We start from the raw sequence: 22,553 nt of genomic DNA, 5'->3' as shown, positions 1-22,553 counted from the left end.
CCCCAGCAGTCTGGCTGCACAGTGTGTATTCCTAAACTTTATACTGTGTGCTTCAGTGAGCTTGGCTTGAGTTTCAGTGGTCCTGGATTACTAGTTCCTTTTGAGTTCTGGACAAAGTGTGTGTACAGTCTCCTCCCAAATACAGTGTCTGTTGTGTAGCCTTTAATGCTGCCTGAGAAGACCAAGGAGCTCAGTCCAAGGCCTGGATCATTTCCCTGGAACAGGTTATGAAGACACCAAACCATATGTGATCCTCAGGCTGGAGCAGGAAGAAGCACCATGGATTTGTGAGGCGTCATGCTCAGGCTGCCACTTTCGGGGTAAGTATGATAAATCCAGCAAAAGACGTACTAAGGGAGGCTGGCACCTTTGGGATTTTGTTCAGGGTCCAGCTTTTAAAAGCCTTAGAGCTTTGAAAGCCGCTGGAGACATTTCTCTGAGAGCTTCAGCCTTCTTGGTGACCCTTCAGCCTCCATGCATCCCACCTCCCTGTGTGCTTGCTCCATCTCCTTTTCTCCAGAATCCTTGGTCTCTCTCTTGAGGTTATCAGTACACTTTCTCTTTCACATTCAGGCATTCTTACAAATAAGCTTCTGTGATTCTCTTGTTCTTGCTGATTCCTTCCTATTCTCTATTCTAACAGCTTTTGGGTAAAATGCCCCAGACCTGCCTGCCATACTCAGAGTCTCACTTCCTATCCTTTCCTTAATCCCTTATGTTATCCCTGAGTCCCTTAATTTCCTAAGTCACAGAGGAGGAAGCAGTGAATTCCAGGAAGTGAACAGGGACAGTTGGGTAGTGAAGGAGACGCCTGAGTTTGGCCTGTCTTAACCACTTCTATTTAATTTTCAGAATAACTGCCCCTCTCCCATCAGCTCTATAAAATATCTCAACAATAATCCCTGGTATCCTGAGTGTTGGTAACCTACTCTTTAGAATGCCTCTGGACTTCTGCTTCTCTAGTAGAGTCATGAGTTTAGCAAGAAGTGTCAGTGCCATCTGTTTCTGGATCTCTTTATGCCATTTGTACTTGGTGTTATAATCACATAATTGAATTAAATATTATATAAACCCCAAAAACATTCATGCTTCTCCCCAAAATAATGTCTTTGAGATTACAACCATCCAGCTTTCACTGGTTGTAGTAGTAGCAGCAATAGCATTAGCATTTCTGGCCAACATTCAGTGTGTGCTCAGTTTGTGCCAGGTCTGTTCTCAGTCCTTTACATATATCAACTCATTCAACCCTTACAATACCTGTGAGGTGTTTATTACCAGCCTTAATTCCCCCATTTACAAATGAGCAAACAATCACAGGAAGGTTAAGAAACTTGTCTAAGAACATATAACAAAGTAAGGGACCAAATGGGGATTTGAACCCAGGTGGTCAGGCTCTAGAACCAGCATTCTTTTTTTGTAATTTTTTGGCCATGCCGCACGGTATGTGGGATCTTAGTTCCCCGACCAGGGATCGAACCCGCTCCCCCTGCAGTGGAAGTGCAGAGTCTTAACCACTGGACTGCCAGGGAAGTCCCTAGAACCAGTATTCTTAACCATCACACTCTGGTGCCCTCTGAGGTGTATTTTGCTTCATGAAACTGCTCATCAACCTTCCTGAAACCATTGTAACCTGGCTATCAACTGCTTTTCTTTTCCCTCTTTCAAGAATTTTATATAATAACTGCCAAAAAAAAGTATCTAGTCAGCCCTCCTTTCTAAGTTCTCTGTATCCTCTATTTCCCTGCCTGCAGCCCAGCCTTTTCCTTCCAAGGGACTACTGCATTTTCTGTTTTCCAAACTTGATTCTCTTCTCAATGGTGTAACTCCCTAAAGAAGTCATCCGTTCTGAGACCATATGATGCTCACAACCGGCCTCTTTGCCATTTTGCCACTTTTTGTCCGCTTTGTACCACCTAGGCTCCCCTACCCCCCATTTTACCAGTCTGGATCATCTCCACAGTTATGTCCACTTATCCCTGTTTTTTGTCGAGCAAGAACTGAAGTCATCCTCTTTTGTACTTGCTACCTCCCCTCCACCCAACACGCACACAAGTGCACGCATATATATACCTCACCTTACTTCTCATTCCAGAGTTTTGCTACCATGAGCTCATTTTGAATCTTCTGTCTCTGTCACCCTAATTGTTCTATGCATATGTGCTAGTTTTGTTGGTTTTCCTTTGAGAAATGACTTTAAATCTTCCTGTCTACTTTTCATTTTCCACTGACATCTCCTAAAATTGGACCCAAATTACCTCACGCCTGAATGTCTTTAAGTTAGGGGTTCTTAATCATTTTTGTGCCATGGAACTCTTAACCATTCTGGTGAAGGCTAATAGACCCCTTTTTTACATATTAAAAAAAAATAAAACCCATAAGATTACATGAGAAACAAATTACTAAAATACAGTAATTACTAAAATAAAGTTAGAAAATGCAATATCAAAATATTAATGATGTTAATGATATTAGTGATAGTAGTAGATATACTTCCTTATTTATACATTAAATTATGATCTCTCCCATCAGGTCAAATAATTGTCATGATCTCAAAGTAGAGATGATTGTAAACATATTTTGAGAACTCTGTGACAACTATAGCGTGACATGAAAATACCTTATTCACAAACTAGGACAGTTACAGGAGCTAATACTACTGTGTTTTGTTGTTCACATTCATAATCAAAGGAAGTGCTCAATTGTAGTTAGAACAGATTTCTATATACCAAGTTAAGAGCTCCTGCTTTAAATTCTAGTTAGCTTCGTTGATTCCTTCTTTTATCTAGTTCATCTTAGAGCCCTTGCCATTTATAGTATTACTAACTAGCTCAACATAAGCTCTCTGACTGCTATAACAGTGCTTATCAAACTCTTAATATGATAACAAAGCATCTGGGCAACTTGTTAAAATACAGATTCTGATTCTGTAGGTTTGGGGGTGGGGCCCAAGATTCTGCATATCTGCCTACATATCAGTTCCCAGATGAGACTGATGCTGACCATTGAGAACCATGCATTGGGTAACAAGGTGCTTTATGACATTTAAACCCCTTTCCTCTGTAACAGGGATTGGCAAACTTTGGCCTGTAGGTCCGCCACCTAATTTTGTGCATAAAGTTTTATTGGAACACAGCTGCACCCTCCTTACATTTACCTACTGGCTGTGTTCTCACCATACAATGGGAGAGTTAAGTAATTGTGACTGAGACCATGTGGCCCACAAAGCCTAAACTAGTCGCTGGTCCTTTAAGAACATGTTTGCCAACCACTGCTCTATAATATCTTCTCATCTTCAAAATTATTTCTCTCTATCATTTATGACATGTTCCATTACATTTGTGCCAGTTTCTGAATCTTCTGTACTCGTATAATACTTTTCCCTGTATTGGTGCCTTTAGTTATGATTCATGCTCTCTATTCATACACTGTGCACCCTTTAAATTTTTAGGGCATTTCTCAAATAGTTTTATTCCAGGTCATAATAACAGATTCATAAGGAAAGATTTGCTGTACCTTCTCCAGAAAACATTTGGCAAGGTAACGTCCAGAAGAAGAGACAGCAAGACATGCTTTTGAGGCAAGGTACATTCATCAGCAAGAAAACGTTGCCCAAGGAAAGAAGCCATGAATGTAATAAGTTTGGGAAAATATCACATCTGAGCACTGATCTTTTTCCTTCAATTCAAAACCCTATTAACTGGGACTCTTGTGGAAAGAGTGTGAACCATAATTTAGACTTGAATGGTTTTAAGAGAAACTATTCAAAAAAGCAAGATGAGTGCTATGGATGTGGGAAATTATTACAACATACAAAGCATGATAGAAGACCTAATGGAGAAAAATTCTGGGAATGCAGTCACTGTGAGAAAGCTTTCAGCCATAACCCAGCACTTACGTATAAACCAGCAGTAACCAATTCTCTTGTGTACAAACGGAAGAGGGTTCCACCTACAGAGAAACCCCATGTCTGTACTGAGTGTGGGAAAGCCTTCTGCTACAAGTCTGAATTCATTAGGCATCAAAGAAGTCACACTGGGGAGAAGCCATATGGATGCACTGACTGTGGAAAAGCCTTTTCACATAAGTCAACCCTCATTAAGCACCAGAGAATACACACTGGGATAAGACCCTTTGAGTGTTTTTTTTGTGGGAAAGCCTTCACCCAGAAGTCACACCGCAGAGAACATCAGAGGACACATACAGGAGAGAGACCCTTTGTGTGCAATGAATGTGGGAAGTCATTTGGTGAGAAGTCATACCTCAATGTACATCGAAAAATACACACAGGAGAAAGACCCTATCGTTGCAGAGAATGTGGAAAATCCTTCAGTCAAAAGTCATGCCTCAATAAACATTGGAGAACTCATACCGGAGAAAAACCCTATGGATGCGACGAATGTGGCAAAGCTTTCTACCAGAAGCCAAACCTCAGCAGACATCAGAAAGTTCATGCTAGGAAGAACGCTTACAGGAATGAAAACCTAAAAATTGTAGGAAAGCCTTGAACAAGATATCCTGTTTCATTATATGTGGAGGAATTCATCCTTAGGAGAAATCTCATTGATCTAATGACCAAGTGTTTTATCATAAGGCAAGTCATGCTCCAATTGTGACAGAAAATTTTATACTAAAGATTATAGAAAATATTTTATAAAACATAAACCTGTTCATTCTGGCTTATGAAAGTTTAAATGATAACAGAATACAAAATATATGTGAAGAAAATTAGAGGTATATTATGGTATGTCCCACAGTGAGCCACATAATAAGCACTACTTATATTTTAGAATTATAAATGTGAATTTAATAAATTATGAATATCAAGCACATATGTAGAATGCCATTCACCAAACTTTTTCACTCTAAATATCACCATTGTCTTTTGGTGTCTAACAATACAAACAACAACAACAATAATAATAATAATAATATGGCCAGCTATTTTTTTTAAAAGCTTTAACATATTAAACCAGCACATTTCCTCCACCTTTTCTAGCACAACTGGCTTTTTAATCAGGAAGAAAGTAAAGTTGAACCAACAGCACAAACCATACGAAAAAAAAAACTGCAGGCAGACTTAAGATTTAAAATTTTAAAATAACAGTAAAATTCTTGAAAGAAAATGAAAGGAGACTACATGTACAATCTAGGAATTGGGGGAGATTAACTTTACCAACCCAGGACACTCAAAAGCTGTTAAAAAATAAATATTTGACTACATAAAAAGTGCAATCGGACTTCCCTAGTGGTGCAGTGGTTGGGAGTCCGCCTGCCAGTGCAGGGGACACGGGTTCAAGCCCTGGTCTGGGAAGATCCCACATGCCACAGAGCAGCTGGGCCCGTGTGCCACGACTGCTGAGCCTGCGCTCTAGAGCCCGCGAGCCACAACTATTGAGCCCACGTGCCTAGAGCTTGTGCTCCACAACAAGGAGAAGCCACCGCAATGAGAAGCCCGCGCACCGCAACGGAGAGTAGCCCCCACTCGCCACAACTAGAGAAAGCCCCCGCACAGCAATGAAGATCCGATGCAGCCAATAAATAAATAAATAAATATATTTTTTTTTAAAAGTGCAATCTTTTGCACGGCAAAAGATGCCATCAACAGTCAATAAACAATGATTTGGGGGAAAATATTTGCAGAGCCAATCAGAGGAAGAGTAGTCTTCGTATTGACAGGAAAAAAATAACCCAATAGCAAAACATGGCAAAGAATGGACAGTTGAGAGAAGAGCAAATCCAAGTGGCTGATGGGCTTATCAAAAAAATGGTTAGCCTCAGTAGTTGTTGGAGAATGCAGATTAAAGTTATAATGAGATAACAGTATGCAATCAAGCTGACGAAAAAGAGCAGGAATGCTTTTTGCTGTCAGGACAAAGGGTGTTCTTAAGACACTGCTGGTAGAAACATAAATTGTTACAGCTCTTTTGAAAAGCAATCTGACATCTATTATAACTTAAAATACTTATGCCACTTTGGGGAATCTTCTCTTAGAAGTAAAACCCCAATACATAAGGGACATGTACATTTATTGTGAATTGTTCCTAGTGGCAAAAAACACTAGAATCAAAATAAATGCCCATCAGCAGGGAAATTGGAAGAGGGAAGGAACTATAGTATATCCATTCCATAGGATGTTTATATAGCTATTAAGGTGGACAAGTTAAAACTATGCTAGTGGACTTGAATGGAATTCCACAATGTTTTCTTGAGAGAGAAAAGCAAGGTAGACGTGTGTAAAATGACTGTTTTTGTAAATCAGTTACAAAATGCTTCTAGGTGCTTATGAGTGATAAACATGTATCATATATATTTGTGTAAGATTTTATATGCATGGAGAAAAGTATAGAAGAGTATACATTGGGTTCGGGGAAGGTGGGTGATGCAGGTGGATAATGGGGTAGTCAGAGAAGGAAAATGAAAGCCCCAAAGAAAATTTATGTAAATAACTGAACCAAGTATGATATGTCAAATATGTGATTAAGAAATTTGAGGGGGAAGCTAGAACTCTACTAATTTGTGGAGATATTTGTGGTATATTGTTAAGTGAAAAGAGAAAATTTCAGAATAATGTATATGAATCTTTTTTAAATTAAAACACGTATATGTGTATTTATGCATGTATGTGTTTATATGAACAAAGAGAAAAGTGTGGAGGGATAGATATAAAACAAGGTATTAACATTGGTTACCCTGGTGGGGAATGGAAATGTAAGTAGTTGCTTAATTTATATATCTTTGTATTGTTTTACTTGTTACAAACATATATTACTTTTGTAATTTGAAAAACAAAATAAATGGGGGAAGAGTGTTTTGAAATACATGAGGCCTTGCAAATGTTTTTATTTTCTGACAAGATGGCACTCTGGCCTGGTCTATTGCCTCTCCCCTAGCTCAGTCCTTGGGATATCACCAGAGTAAAAGAAAATGTGTAGATCTAAAGAGCAAAAGGCAATACTTTGAGAACCCCTCAAGTAGAGATTTTTTTGATTTTATTTTGAAATAATTTTTGACTTATAAAAAAGTTGCAAAACAGTTCCCAAATATTCTTCACACAGCTTCCCCTAATGTTAACATCTAATATAACCATAATACAATTATCAAAACCAGGAAATTAACATTGATATAATACTAGTAATTAAACTATAGCCCTTCCTACTGATGTCTTCGTCTAGCCCAAGATCCAGTCCAGATCCCACATTGCATTTACCTGTTATTTCTCTTTAGTCTCCTCCAGACTATGATAGTTCCCCAGTCTTTTCTTGTCTTTCATGACTTAGACACTTTTGAACAATACTGGCCAGTATTTTGTAGAATATCTCTCAATTTGGGTTTGATTAACTGGGTTATGCATTAATATTACAGAAATGATGCATCTTCAGTGCATCATATCAGAGGGTACATGATGGTGATAAATCTTATTGGTGATGTCAACCTTGATCATTTGGTCAAGGTGCTCAATGTCAGATTTCCCCACTCTAAATCTGCCATTTCTGCCTTTGTAGTTAATAAATATCTTGGGCAAGATACTTTGCAGAGAATTTTTTTTAAAAAACATATTGGCCCCAGAGATTCTGTTTGATTAGCTCTGGCAGAGGGTTCAAGCATCCTCAGTAATTCTGATGGTCAGACAAGGGTGGAGCTGTGGTATGGATCACACACCTAATCATTAGCCCTGAAACAAAGCATCCTCCTCACAGAACAGATAGTAATGAGAAAAAATTATGACATTTGTTAACACTGGTCTCTAGCTTTGGTAACCTAAGTGTGTTAGTTACCTAGTGCTACCTAACAAATTATCACAAATTTAGTAGCTTAAGCCAACCCACATTTGTTATCTCACAGTTTCTGTCAGTCCAGACACAGCTTAGCTGGGTCCTCTGGTTCAAGTCTCACAAGGCTATAGTCATGGTGTTGTCAAGGACAGTGGTTTCATCTGATCCTCAACAAGAGAAGGAGCTGCTTCCAAGATCACATGGTTGTTGGCAGAATTCAATTCCTTGTGAATTGGACTGAGGGCCTCCATTTCATGCTGGCTGTGGGCCAGAGGCTACCCTCAGTACCTTGTCACATGGGCATCTCCAAAGTCCAGCTCACAACACAGCAGTTTGCTTCAAATAAGGAGTCTGCTACCAATACAGAAGTTACACTCTTATGTAATATTATCATGCAAGTGACATCCTGTCACGTTTGCTGTAGTCTGTTGGTTAGATGCAAGTCACAGTTCCCAGCCACATTCAAGGGGGAGAAATTACACAAGGGGGATTCCTCTTTCCAGACTTCCAGGAGGTAGAAGTCATTGCAGGCCATCTTAGAACCTGACCACCTCACCAGGGAAATAGATTTGAAAAGTAGGAAGGAGTCAGGAAGGCTATTGTGCTGGAGCAGAGATCTGAGTGAGCCACAGATTCTGGATGTGCTTCTTGGGAGTTCTTGAACTCTAAATAGAAGTAATATATCCATTTACCCACAAGTGCATTCTGAGTGCTTACCATGAACCAGGCACTGTTCTTGGCATTGGGGATACATCAGCAAACAGAAAGGGAAACTGATAATTGTCAATGAGCAAAAAGTAAATAGGGAAAAGGTATATAAAATAGTAGGAGTGTCGGGACTTCCCTGGTGGTCCAGTGGTTAAGACTCCGCACTTCCACTGCAGGGGGCGCAGGTTTGATCCCTGGTCAGGGAACTAAGATCCCACAGGCCATGCGGCGCAGCCAGAAAACCCAAAAACTAAATAACTAAATAAATTAATTAAATAGTAGGAGTGTTACAGAGCCCAAGCTCACTCTGCTCACTGTAGGACAGGCCAGTAAATCGGGAGACGAATTGTTCTGGCAAGGAATAACGACTTTAATTGGAAAGCTAGCAGACCAAGAAGATGGCAGACTAGAGTCTCAAAAAACCATCCTCCCTCAGTCCGAATTCGGTCTCCTTTTATACAGAGGAGGGGGAGGGGAGAGGCCCACTGTGGTGCTGACCAATGGCTGAGCAGGACTGCTATAGGTCGTGCCTGCGCCTCCCCTATTACAGGAGGGGAGTGAAATTTTAGATACAGTAGCCAAGAAAGGCCTCCAAAGTGACCTCTGCATAAAGACCTGAAAGAAATGAGGGACCTAATAATGCACCCGTCCAAAACAAAAAACTATGCCGGGCAGAGGGAACAGCAAATGCAAAGACCCTAAAATAGGGAGTGTGCCTGGAATGTTGGAGACCAGCAAGGAAGATGTACTATCTATTGCCAAAAAACAAACTACCCCAAAAATTTACTGACTTAAACCAACAATAAACACTGTCTCACATAGTGACTATGGGTCAGGTTGGAAGCGCCATTGGAGCTGCACTCCCCCTTACTGCGGCTTCTTTCCCCTTGCCCTGCCCTTTCCCAAATCTTTGTCCACCCAGGGCCTCTTTCCCAACTCCATCAAGCCAGAGCCTAAGTGCCTTTTGCACTTATTGGAAGGTACCCCCTTGCCATGGCCTCTTTGGTTTCCCTACCCAGAAGCAGAATGTAAGATGCCTGGCACCTCCTCCAAAATGGTGGCGCCCAGGATGCCCTACCTTAACGCTAATAAAAACTGGTTGCAGGGCGCTGCTATCTTTCTTATGACCGACAACAGGTGATTAAGAGGAGACGCTGGCTGTTGTATTGCTGCAGAAGTGGCAGCGCCAGAGCTGGAGTCCCTGAAGAAAGGATGGGAGCAGGTCGGTATCAGTCGCCTATCCTACCTACAAGCAAAAACTGGGCCAGAAAAAGATTGGAGAATTGCCAGAAATATCCTTGATAATGGTTGCCCCCAGGGGGCCAATGGGCGCAGCTACCTGCTTTACCACCACAGACCCACCTGCAAAGACTGTACACAAATGTCTATAGCAGCTTTGTTTGTTATAGCTCAAAACAGGAAATAATCCAGTGTCCATCAATAGATGAATGAATAAACAAAGTATGGTATACAATGGAATGCTACTCAGAAATAAAAAGGAATAACTATTCATACATACAACAATATGGATGTCTCAAACTAATGATGCTGAGTGCAAGAAGCCAGATTTTTTTTTTTTTTTTTCCTCCGCAGGGCGCAACTTGCAGGATCTTAGTTCCCTGACCAGGTATCGAACCTGTGCCCCCGGCAGTGGAAGCGCTGAGTCTTAACCACTGGACGGCCAGGGAAGTCCCAAAAAGCGTACATTCTGTATGATTCCGTTTATATGAAACTCTATATAGAAAGCAGATCAGTGGTTGTTTGGGGGATGGAGTTTTGCCCGGTGTGGGAGGGAGAGTTACAAAGTAGCACAAATAACCTTTTGGGGTGATGGGTATGATCAAATATTGGTTGTGATGGTTTTACGTGTGTATGTATATGTTGAAACTTATTACACTGTACACTTTAAATATGTGCAGTTTATTGTATGTCAATAACATCTCAATAAGTAACTAACAGGGCAAGAAATAAAATTTTAAAACAATTTTTTACAATGAAATAAACAATTGTTATTTTAATATTTTATTTTAATTTTTAATATCTATATATTGAATATTCAAAAGTATTCATGTATTTTACATACCTTAATTTGTGTAATAAACCTGATCTTCCAAAAAAGTCCTATCACACATGTGAAGCATTAATGTGAAAATCGTCCCCCTGAATTTATTTAAAAACCATGCCTGCTTTCAAACTCTAAGTATAATCTATTACTGGCATATCTTAATGGTCTGAGAGGCTTTTTCATCAGGAGCCATCCTGATGTGGGACTTCAGATGCACTGTTTTTTCAGATATGTCTGGTAGGTGGGAAGGAGAGAGTTGGGGCAGGACCAGTTACATAATTTGTGGACCTAGGGCAAAATGAAAACGTGGGGCTTCTTGTTCAAAAATTACCACAAATTTCAAGACAGCAACAGCAGAGCGTTAAACCAAGTGTGGGACGTTCTGAGTGTGGGGCTGTCTGCAGCTATACAGGTTGCATGCCCATGAAGCCAGCCCTGGGTAGAGGGGAGTGTCCTGGGTAATCTGTTAACACCTGAGTGAGTTGCCTTGCCATGGCAGTCACTGTGCGTGTTGATGCTTAAAATTCCCTGGGTCTCTTAGTGCAATGGAAGCGGAGGTCCTCCCTTGGAAATCAGTAAAAATGCCCTACACAAGAGTCAGTTCCTCAGAAGTTACCCCAAGATCAGCCCATTTGTAACCTTCTTCACGTTCTCTTCCCCTGTTACCCCTCTAACTTTGTATTATGAAAACTTTCAAATATACAGAAAAGTTGGAAGAATAGTCGATTGAATACTCATATACCACCATTAACATTTTACCCTATTTGCTTTTTTATCTTTCCATCTATCCATTCATCAGTCCATCTCAATTTTTCATTCATTTCCAAGTAAGCTGAAGAAATCGGAATATTTTATAAGTGTACATTTGCTGAATTTAAACAAATGCATGCACTTGTATAACCCAAACCCTTCTGCAAAGCCCTTTTAATCTCAAGAAACTTTTACCTCCCAGTTCTTTATTCACTTTCTCTCTCCTTTCTCCTCAAAACCTTGTTTCCTCTTCTTTCTAATAGACTTTGCAAATCTGTTAAACCCAGAACCAGAAGTAACTCAACAGCTAATCCCCCTTTCTCCCTAGGAAGTGTTAATCACCTCTGAAACAGCAGATTTAGTGCTTTAGAGCTTGGTGAAGAACCAGACAGTATTTTCAGCTTTGCAGGCCTGGCCCTACAGTCTGTCACAGCTACTCAACTCTGCCCTTGTAGTGTAAAACCAACCACAGGCATTACATAAACAAATGAGCATGGCTGTGTTCTAATAACCTTATTTACAGACACTGAAATTTGTGTTTCATGTAATTTTCAAATATCACAAAATATTTATTCTTTTTGATTTTATCTTAACTACTTAAAATTATGAAATCTTGGACTTCTCTGGCCATGCAGTGGTTAAGACTCTGCATTTCCACTGCAGGGGGCACGGGTTCAGTCCCTGGTCAGGGAACTAAGATCCCACATGCCGCCAGTGTGGCCAAAAAAGTAAATAAATAAAATAAAATTATGAAATCTATTTTTAGCCATACATAACGAAGGGACTTCCCTGGTGGTCCAGTGGTTAAGACTCCATGCTCCCAATGCAGGGGGCCCAGGTTCGATCCCTGGTCAGGGAACTAGATCCTGTGTGCCACAACTAAAGATCCTGCGTGCCACAACTGAAGATCCCACCTGCCACAACTAAGACCCGGCACAGCCAAATAAATAAATAATATTAAAACAAAACAAAACCAAGCAGCAGGCTGATTTAGTCTGTGGGCTGTAATTTATTAATTCCTGCTTTAGAACCTCACTGCTCCTAAGGTGTCCTCAGACTAGCCCTATGGCAGCTTATTTGAAAGAGATTCTCTGGTCCCACCCCAGACCTCCTGAATCAGAACCTGTATTTTCACTGATTCCTGGATGATTCTTGTTCACATGAAAGTTTGAGAAGCACTACCCCATAGCTTGGGTTTGGAGACCAGAATGCCAGAGGTTGAATTCATCCACTCTCACTGGATGAGTGACTGATGGTAAGTTACCATAATTGCAGGTTTAAAAATAGAATTCTACTTATTAGTAATTATGAGACAAATTAACAGTTACTGATACAGATTGTGTAAAAAATTCTGAAGGAAAAAACCCTAGCACAATATGGGAAAATGAAAGAGTTGTGAAATGAATGTTATATCTGATTGTTCACTTTATATGTGGAATAAACTCTTAGAAGATATATACTGGCAAAAATTCCTAAATATTTATGTACTTTAAAAAAAACAAACAAACCTGATCTTACTAACAACTTAAAATATTATAGTGGTACAATTTTTTTTTTAATGTGATATTGAATAGAGATAAAATATAGTGAATACTGAGGTGTGCCACCCATCTCTCTCCCTTTCAGGGCCAAAGCACTCATCCCCCTAGCTGCTGGGATTGTTGGCTGCTGACAACTCACAGCTGAGTCCCTCTTCAGCAATTGCAAAGGTACAAACACCCAACCTCCTTGCCATTATTCGGGAAATCACTGAGAGCCATCTTAGTTTTAAACCACACCTGAATATCCATTTGGTGTCAAGGAACCCAGGATCTGATACAAATCAACAGGATATAGAAAGGACATCAGCAAAAGCAATACTACTGCAGTAGTGAAGATGCTCTTGTCTGAAAGCTAAAGAAACCAACTCTGGCTACCTTCAGCAGAAAAGGCAGTTAACCAGAATACTAGGGTAAGGAGTGGGTTGAAGAAAACCCTGGACAACCAAGAATTATCTAATAATCAGCTAGGGCTGTTTTGGGAATGCTTGAACCTTCTATATTGCGGCAGCTCCCAGGCTAGGCATGTCTCCCTTCCAGATTTCAGACTGCCAGAAGAGGGAAGGTGACTGGCTGAGCTTGGGGTGAGGGCAGCTCTGGCAGGGTCGGGAGGTAGGGAAAGAGGAGGTGGTGGACAAGACGTAGTCAAGACTGCTTATAGGGTGACCAACTGTCCTGGTTTTCCCAGGACTACCCCGGTTTTAGCACTGAAACACCTGCTTCCCGGGAAACCCCTCCTCAGGACATGCAAAGTCCCAGTTTTTACAATGGGTGCAAAGGTTGTGGGTAAAGTAGAAAACTGATATGGTGGCCCCCAAAATAGGAACTGCTGAAAGCAACAGATTTTAGTGTCAAATGGATACAGCAGAGATTTTCTGCCTTCCATACTGCCCCTGACGGCTGATGTTGATAACCATGATTGGTAGTTCACAATAAGGAATCATTCATTGATGCATCACTCTGAGTAATGCAACTTAGGTGTGTTGTAATTAGGAGCCATAACTGTCTTTGCCTGTGCCTGTGGATTAACTCGTGCTTTGTATCAAGTAGTGCTAGTTTTAACTTCTGACATTGTGAATACTGTGATAATGTTTTCTAAGATTTTAGATAATGAAAAGAATGGTTACAATACCAACACCAGCATAACCCAGACCAAAAAAAGGCTAAGTGAATGTGTTCTTTTAATGACAAATGGAAGGACACATGGATTAGGGAGATAAATAACCAAAACAGAGAATACTGAACAATATGGAGAAAAGAATTTAGGATTGAGTATTCGGGAGAAAGGTATGTAAAAGTACACACGGTGACAATCTCACAAGTCTGGGACAGGACAGGTAAGTACTTTTAACTTCGTCAAGGTTTTTCAGCTCCCCCAAAGACACCAATAAAAATAGTGGTGGTGAATTGGCTTAGGTATACCAAACACACATCATCATCATTCCTTAGACTGCTCTGTGAAACCAGGTACAGTTCAGGTACAGTTAATTTTCCAAACTCAGAGCTTGCAGCTAAAACGTCCCGTGGGCAAGCTAAAGGGGAAATTTTGACAAGATATGTTGGTCCCTTACAGTCTAAAGCCTATTTTGTCAGATCTTGCCAGCCATCATTATCAGCTTTCTACAGTTTATCAAGTGGTATGTGGAGTCATGGTAACAAAAAATTTCCCCCTAGTTCTTAGGTACTCGAAAAATGCAGTTTCAAATCATCTTCTTGATTTCTATGAAGATTTTAATGAAACCACACCCACACAAACATAAAACGAAAGGGTGTTGATATCTTGTTCAATTAATAACTAGATTTTGTTCATCTATCTGCACATTTGGCAGACAATGTAGATGTAATTTTGGTAAATTCCATTCAGTCCCTAAACTTTTCACCAAAGAAAATTAAAAGATATTAGGGACTTCCCTGGCGGTCCAGTGGTTAAGACTTCGCCTTCTAATGCAGGTGGTGTGGGTTCGATCCCTGGTTGGGGAGCTAAGATCCCACATGCCTCGTGGCCAAAAAACCAAAACAGAAAATAGAAGCAATATTGTAACAAATTCAATAAAGGCTTTAAAAATGGTCCACATCAAAAATATCTTTATAAAAAAATAAAATTAAAAGATTTTATCTGCAACACTGCAAAAAAAGGGGATGTGATTTGCTTATCTGAATACTGAGGCTTTCATAATGAAAGGTTTTGGTTATTTCTCGATTTCTTCAAAACATGCAGAAGCACTTGGTAAGATTTTAAGCTTTAAAGAAATGGACGGAGATGGCCTCCTTAGACATACGCCTACCAGATTGCTATTGATGCTAGCCATAGAAAAGATGTTAAAATGTCTTACTGTAAAATTATATTTTCCAAGTGTGGAACAAGCATGTCCTTGGAGAATGAGGATGAGAATGGAGAAAATGATTATAGTAAAACAAAAGTTATATGCTGTTTCTCCAGAACTGTTTGATGATCTGGTTAAATAGAACTTTCTCAATTTCTCGACTGAAACTTTACCTGTTAACTTCAATTTCACAAGTTCAAATTACCTTTCTCATTTTCCCTGAGAGAGGTTAACTTACAGTGACATTCAAACATTGAAGTGCTTAAAAATTGTGGACATTTTAGACATGGATAGCCTCTGATGAATTTATAGATCCAAGACCCAGCAAACAGCTGCTTTACTAACATAAGCCTGTTAGATACAAAGTGGATAGACATTTTTAGAGAGCTGGAAATGAATTCATCCAAATCTAAAAACCTGCTGTTGCTAGTAGGTAAAATCATTAAGTATCCCATGCTCATATGCTTTTGTTTAGAAGATATTTGGCTTGCTGTCATCAAATTGGGGTGACACCAGGAATTAGCATAAAGTGGGCTTTATAGGAGCAGAGCTCCAAGTCAAAGTGAATTTTGTATGTAGTCAGTTTTACCACCACTGTTCATACAAGAAAAGAAGTATGTCTTGAAGGCCACAGGCAGTTCAGAGAAATATTATTGACAAAGGCAACAGAGTAAAAACATCCCACTATATCATGAGACAAATATTTCATTTTTAAAATTAAATATAGGTATTATCTTTTTCATTAGCCCTATTGCATTTATGTTCTCCTTTTAAAGTCTTAAACTTATATACTGTAGATTATACATTAACATGGCCCACAGATTTTAAATATCCAATGGAGAGTTTTTAAAAAGTTAAACTGATGTATCAGAGGAAAAAAAGAAACATAAAATACTGGGGTTTCTTCCTTGCATAAAGTATGTTTAATTTGTTCTACTATTAATTACTACTAATTATCACAATTAACTGATTCTATTGTTTTACTCAGACCATTGCATGATTTGCCCCTGCACCCCTCACCCTCTCTCTCTCCATCCCTTTATACTGTCTTTTCATTAGAGCACTCACCTGTGTTTTAAAAGTTTAACGTTGTCTATTGCTCAACTAGAACATAAGCTATTGAGACCCATCTGTCCTGTTCACTGCTGTGTGCCCCGCTTCTAGAAGTGTCCAGCACGCAGCATGAACTCAGGCAGTATTTCCTGAATGAATTAAGTGACGTGATTTGCACAAGGCCACGTTCTGAGCCACAGGAGAAGCCAAGAGTTAACAAGCTCAAGCTCTAGTCCTTTTTCTTGGTATAAATAGGTGTCATGAATCATGCACTCATTTTGTACTCAGAGGAGGTAAGATTTAGTTGTAAAGGGTAGAGTAAAATGAGATATAGTTGGGATTCAAAAAGAGCTGCTTACAAGCTCTGGGATCCCAGGGCAGGCCTCAGTTTTATGGCATGTAAAATGGGGACAATAGACGCCTCCAGAATTGGAGCCCCAGGATGTAACATGGAAGCATCAACCCCTGTCTTATTTATTTATTTATTTATTTTTATTTTTATTTTTTGGCTGCGTTGGGTCTTCGTTGCTGCACGTGGGCTTTCTCTAGTTGCCGCGAGTGGGGACTACTCTTCATTGCGGTGCATGGGCTTCTCATTGCGGTGGCTTCCCTTGTTGCAGAGCACAGGCTTTAGGCACACGGGCCTCAGCAGTTGTGGCATGTGGGCTCAGTAGTTGTGGCTCACGGGCTCCCGGGCTTAGTTGCTCTGTGGCATGTGGGATCTTCCTGGACCAGGGCTCGAACCAGTGTCCCCTGAATTGGCAGGTGGATTCTTAGCCACTGCGCCACCAAGGAAGCCCTCTTCTTTTCTAATATATATATTCAATGCTATAAATTTCCTTCTAAGACCTGCTTTCACTGTATCCCACAAATTTTGATAAGCTGTATTTTCATTTTTATTTATTTTAAGATATTTTAATATTTCTGAGATTTCTTTGACTTGTGTGATATTTAGAAGTGTGTTGTTTAATCTCCAGGTATTTTGGGGTTTTTCAGCTATCTTTCTGTTGTTAATTTCTAGTTCAGTTCCACTGTGGTGCGAGAGCATACATTTTATGGTTTCTGTTTTTTTAAGTTTGTTAAGGTATGTTTTAAGGCCACAGATGCTTGCTGTGTTTATCTTGGTGAGTGTTCCTTGTAAAATTGAGAAGAATGTGTATTCTACTGTTGTTGGAAGAAGTAGTCTATAGATATCAATTATATCCAGTTGATTGATGGGGCTAGAAGTCAACTGTGTCCTTACCGATTTTCCATTATTAAAAAAAGGGTGTTGAAGGAATCCAATTATAATAGTGGATTTATTTATTTCTCCTTGTAGTTCTAAAAGTTTTTGCCTCACATATTGGATGGTCCATTGTTAGGTACATATAAAGATTACTACTGCTTTGTTACACCTGTATCATTATGTAATGGCCCTCTTTATCCCTGATAATTTTCCCTGATCTGAAGTCAGCTTCCTCTAAAATTAATATAGCTGCTCCAGCTTTCTTTTGATTAGTGTTAGCATGCTATACTTTTCTCTATTTTTTTTTTTTTTTTAATCAGGGTTGAAACCTTGCTTCCTTCCTGCGAGGAGGTGCCATGTCATTTATTGAAACGAAACAAAACAGGGCAAACACATTTCTTAATAAGCGCAGTTTGTTAAAGTCCTGTTAAAACATATGGGTCAAGGGGAAGTAAAAATAATCAGAGGATCACTGTAGGAAAAAGCTTTAGGTCTGGCACCTGGGAGACCTCTGGAGAGGAGGCAGTGAGAAACTTCATGTTCTGAAAGGAAGGAGCCCCCCAACTCCCTTCTTCCCTCTCACCCGATTAATCCCACAAGAAACTACCAAGACGCCCAGAATAAAAGGTTTCAAGTTCAATAGTCACACTCTCTCCAAATACAAAAGGCAGGTACAATTCAACTCAACACAGAAGCTTGTGTGCAAAGTTACGGGAAACTGAGACATTGTATAAAAAGTTAGGTTAAAGATGATTCTGTGGTTTTGTTTTGAGGGTGTGGCTCTTCCTCGGTCACCTGAACTCAGCAAAGAAATGGTTATCCTGATGAAATATCAACAGCCGACCCACAGTAAAAAGGGATAAATTCTAAAAATTAAAAAAAAAAAGCATAATTACCAAAAAAATATCTGTTGCTTCTTCCTCCCACTGCATTTTGCTTTTTTAAACTTGTGTGTGTTTTTAAGTTTTTGATTTTTTTTTTTTTAAATCCTGAAAAGTAGACAGTAAAACAGCTCCTGGAAGAATTTACAACCAACTGCATGAGAATCTGGGAAGCTGAGGGGCTGGAGCAGGGCTGGGACCAGAGGACAGGAAGGGGCCCTCCCCACAGCCCTGTAGCCTCACTGTACGACCAAGGGAGGGGGGTCTTTAGTCAAAAAGGAGGAAGGGAGGAAGAGGAAGAGGAGGGGGGTGGGGGGACAAACAAAATAAAAGGTCATTGTTGCCTGTTTGAATCCAGAGGAAAATGCCCAGCCTGTGTGGGGGAAGAGCCCCTTGGAAGGGAGGCAGCCCTGGGAGGACCCGTCCCCCAGCACCACGTGACTCGGTGGGGGTGGACAAGGGGGGCCAAGGTGGGCGCTGGTGGAGGAAGCCGGCAGGGTCCTCCAGGACACACTGGCTACTGTATGCTTGTACCCCCCTGTGTGTTCCCGGAGTAGCTCCTGTAGTCGTAGTTCCCGTAGTACGGTGGCCACTGGCCCTGGTTCTGATAGTACTGGTTCCACTGCTGGGCATACTGTTGGTACTTGTTATAGCTGGGCTGAGGGTAGGTCTGTGCAGTGGGGGGCGGCGGAGGGGTGTAAGGGGCTGGGTTGTAGCCACCGTAGCTGCCATAGTTGTAGGCAGGTGGTGGCAGAGGTGGAGGTGGTGGAGCTGTGTAGCCCTGGCTGTAACCTCCCTGGTTGTAGGGAGGTGGCTGGCTGTAACTCGGCTGTGGAGGGCTGTAGCTGCTGACAGTAGGGGTGCTGGTATTGGCGCTCGAGCCAGGGATGTTGCTGTTCTTAGTGTAGCTGCCGGCCCCTGGGGGGTTCCGAGCAGGGCTGTAGCTGGGTAGCGGTGGAGGCTGCTGTGGTGGCGGCTGTTGCTGGGGAGCCCGGTTGTAGCTGCCTCGGGTGTTGGAGTTGTTGTTATCCCGGCTGTCGCTACCCCAGCGGTTCTGGTTGTCGCCACCACCTCCACTGTGGTTGAAACCTCCTCGGTAGCTGCCTCCTCCACTGCCTCCTCCCCGATTCTGGAAGCCTCCTCCGTTTCCGCCGGGGGGACCTCGGTTGTCATAGCGCTGGAAACCGCCGCCACCCCCAAGGCCCCGGAAGCTGCCACCGCCTCGGTTGTCAAAGCGCTTTTCAGGGGATGGCCCAGCCTTGTGGCCTTCCTCATTGTATTGCCTCACCAGCTTGTCTGCTTCCTCTCGCTGCAGCTCAATGAACAGCACCTCGTCCAGGAAGTCCCCAACATCTGGCAACGTGAAGTTGGCTTTCATTTCTAAGACCGTGTGATCTGGGACATCCTTCACTTCTTTGTTGGTTTGCTTTATTGTTCGGTCTTTTAGGTCCTCATCAGTGGGACAAATTACAATAGCTTTGTGCTGGAAGTCTTCAAATGGTCTCATTTTTCGTCTCTGGGCTGACCCATAAACATTTGTCTGATCTAGGATATAGTTGCGTTTCTTTCGGGCAGCGATCTGGATGAGGCAGTTGAGGCACTGGGTGGCCTGCTGGATCAGGACGTCCCAGCGGCCAGCGTAGTTCCTCTGACGGCATAGGCCCATCATCCGCATCTTATCCATGATGGCATTGGTACCCAGGATGTTGTACTTCTTGGAGGGGTTGGAGGCTGCATGTTTCATGGCCCATGTGGTCTCACCGGTGGCAGGCAGACCCACCATCATAAGAATCTCACACTCTGCCTTGCTCTTTGGTCCAACAGTGCCCCAGATTCGCTCACTCAGGGGAAGGAGCTGGATGAAGGTGTAGCCTGGGAGGACAGAACAGTAGGCCTCTGCCCTCTGCCCGAAGTTGAACACCACTGCACAATTCTTCACCAGGACATGAGGGTAGAGGGCCTGACCCCCTAAGGCTCCCTTCTGGATTCGGAAGGCAATGCCCATCCACTTCCCATTTTTGGTGAAGGAAAGTTCCACATCATTTCCACATTCAAAGTCCGCAAAGCAGCCAATCACATCATTCTCTGCAAACTTGTCTCCGTAGTTTTCAAACCGGCTATTGGTGGACTTCTTCCCAGTGCCTCCATAGCCATAGGAGAAAGGCTCTTCGCCTAGCTGAGTGCTGCAGGAGTCCAGGGACCAACCAATACGGACAACGTGTGGGTCGGGCTCTGTAGATGGAAGGTGCTTCACAGAGATTTCCTCATTGATCTTCATCTCAAAGCACACACGGCCCCTTCCGACCCCATAGCTGGCACGGGCTGCTGACCACAGGTATGCAAAACCTTCAGTTGTGAGTGGGTAGCCACTACTCCGGTCTCAGGCCACCTTGAAGTGGAGGTCGCAGTTATATGTGTCGATGGCAACAAGGGTGTCGTCAAAGTCATCTTCATCCTCTTCAGCGGGAGGCTGAGGAGAGCGGCCCCTCTTATCCTCTCGGTGCTCGAAATACCCCCGTCCCCGGTTTTCTTCATAAGGCCTCTTGCGACTCTGGAACTGCTGTCTGTCTGGTTTGAGTTGAGATGCTTCGGGAAGGAGGAAGCTGGTGGGTGCCTCTTGCTTCATCTCTGTCTTCACTTCTACTGGGCGATAGGTCCATTTCCAGCGTTCTCCTCTCGTAGCCTGACTCGTTCTCTTTCTTGATGACCTGCATCTCATAGAATTGGTTCTGCATGGTAATATTGTCCATGACATCTCCTCATTGTTGTGCCCGGGTCGCCCCGGTTCGTCGTCAGCCTCGAGCTCCCGCTCGTCGTCGGGCTCCTCGGCCTCCAGCGCCGCCTGCAGCCGCTCAGCAAGCTCAGCCTTGAGGCCACGAGTGTCCAGGCCACGGCGCTGCAGCTCCTCGTGAAGTTCGTTCACCTTCAGTCGGCGTACATCCACGGCCCGGGCCCCCGGGGCGGCCCCTGAGCCCGGCCCGGCCTCCCAGGGCCCAGTCCCCCTTAAACCTTTCCTGTCAGGAGGCAAAGGGGGAAAGGGGGGGCCCACTCCAATCTCTATTTTTTTTTTTTTAATTTATTTTTTATTTTTATTTTTGGCTGTATTGGATCTTTGTTGCTGTGCGTGGGCTTTCTCTGGCTGTGGTGAGCGGGGGCTACTCTTCTTTGCGGTGCACGGGCTTCTCATTGCAGTGGCTTCTCTTATTGCGGAGCATGGGCTCTAGGCGCCTGGGCTTCAGTAGTTGTGGCACGCAGGCTCAGTAGTTGCGGCATGTGAGCTCTAGAGCACAGGCTCAGTAGTTGTGGCGCACGGGCTTAGTTGCTCCGTGGCATGTGGGATCTTCCCAGGCCAGGGCTCGAACCCGTGTCCCCTGCATTGGCAGGTGGATCCTTAACCACTGCGCCACCAGGGAAGCCCCACTTTCCTCTATTTTTGATTTTATCTTTGATATGTAAAGTGGTTATTGATATAATTGGATTAATACCTATCATACTTGTTACTGTTTTCTATTAATTGTCTCTGTTGTTTTGTTTGTTTTTGTTTAAACCTAGACTTCATGTGCTGGGTGAAAGGAACACTGGTAAGACCTTTAGTGATGTGGTGATAAGGTGTAGGGGGAGGGGTTATGTTCTATAGTCCTGTGATTAAGATTCAGTCTTGGTGAAACTGCCACTGGACTGTGAACTTTGCCAGTGCCTCTCAGTCTACCTCCCTCCCTCAGGTGGGACAGGATGGCTAGAGTGGGCTGGAGCTGAGCATTTCTTTTCCCTCAGGTTGGTTAGACACTAATGAAACCTCAGTAGGTTATAGGCTCTGGTACAATAGTTTCTCTTTGTGGCATGCCTTATTAAGAACAGAATGCTTTGAGAATATTTCAAAATAGCGACTTTCCCCCTCTCTCTGCCAGAAACACAATGGGGAGTTTTCTCCAGTCTTCACTATGAGGACTTGATTGGGCTCCTGGAGGTAAAGCTCATAAAAGTACAGGGGCTTCTTAAAGACTCGGACCCCCTTGGAGCATTTAACTCTCAGATTTGTCCACACTGAGCCTCCTGCAATTTGTCCATTACAGTTTAGGTTTTCCATCTTCTGTACTGGTTCCCACAGAGGTTTCTGCTAATGTGCCTATGCTCTGGTAAGTTGTGATTCTCTGTATCCACCTGTCTGTGGGCAGCAGTTTACCCTGTGACCTTAATTCTCTGATGGATCTACGGAAGAGTTGATTTTCAGTTCATT

General features: G+C 42.3%; 3 protein-coding genes and 1 non-coding gene across 6 annotated transcripts in view; 2 read left to right on the top strand and 2 right to left on the bottom strand.

Moving 5' to 3' along the window:
• Positions 1 to 4,929, top strand: part of ZNF793 (zinc finger protein 793) — a 33,307-nt gene extending 28,378 nt beyond the window's left edge. For all 3 annotated transcript variants that reach the window (XM_061174149.1, XM_061174146.1, XM_061174147.1), the window contains 2 exons: positions 225 to 320; positions 3,523 to 4,929. In XM_061174149.1, coding sequence (XP_061030132.1) covers positions 225 to 320; positions 3,523 to 4,505 — 1,079 coding nt within the window. In that variant the 3' untranslated portion in view covers positions 4,506 to 4,929. The remainder of the gene's footprint in view (positions 1 to 224; positions 321 to 3,522) is intronic.
• Positions 1 to 22,553, bottom strand: part of LOC133078883 (zinc finger protein 383) — a 191,138-nt gene that overhangs the window by 146,359 nt on the left and 22,226 nt on the right. The gene's annotated exons all lie outside the window — the stretch shown is intronic.
• Positions 12,082 to 12,154, top strand: TRNAW-CCA (transfer RNA tryptophan (anticodon CCA)). Its single transcript has one exon. It is a non-coding gene; the product is annotated as a tRNA-Trp (tRNA).
• Positions 18,723 to 21,086, bottom strand: LOC133078900 (heterogeneous nuclear ribonucleoprotein U-like protein 1). Its single transcript, XM_061174103.1, is given in 3 exon segments — positions 18,723 to 20,970; positions 20,972 to 21,068; positions 21,071 to 21,086. Coding segments are annotated over 3 exon segments (2,235 nt in total). The 5' UTR covers positions 21,072 to 21,086; the 3' UTR covers positions 18,723 to 18,833.

The sequence above is a fragment of the Eubalaena glacialis genome, chromosome 18 (genome assembly GCF_028564815.1).
Source record: "Eubalaena glacialis isolate mEubGla1 chromosome 18, mEubGla1.1.hap2.+ XY, whole genome shotgun sequence".
NCBI lineage: Eukaryota > Metazoa > Chordata > Mammalia > Artiodactyla > Balaenidae > Eubalaena > Eubalaena glacialis.
The sequence above is the reverse complement of the archived record's forward strand: the minus strand, read 5'-3'. Positions and strand labels throughout refer to the sequence as shown.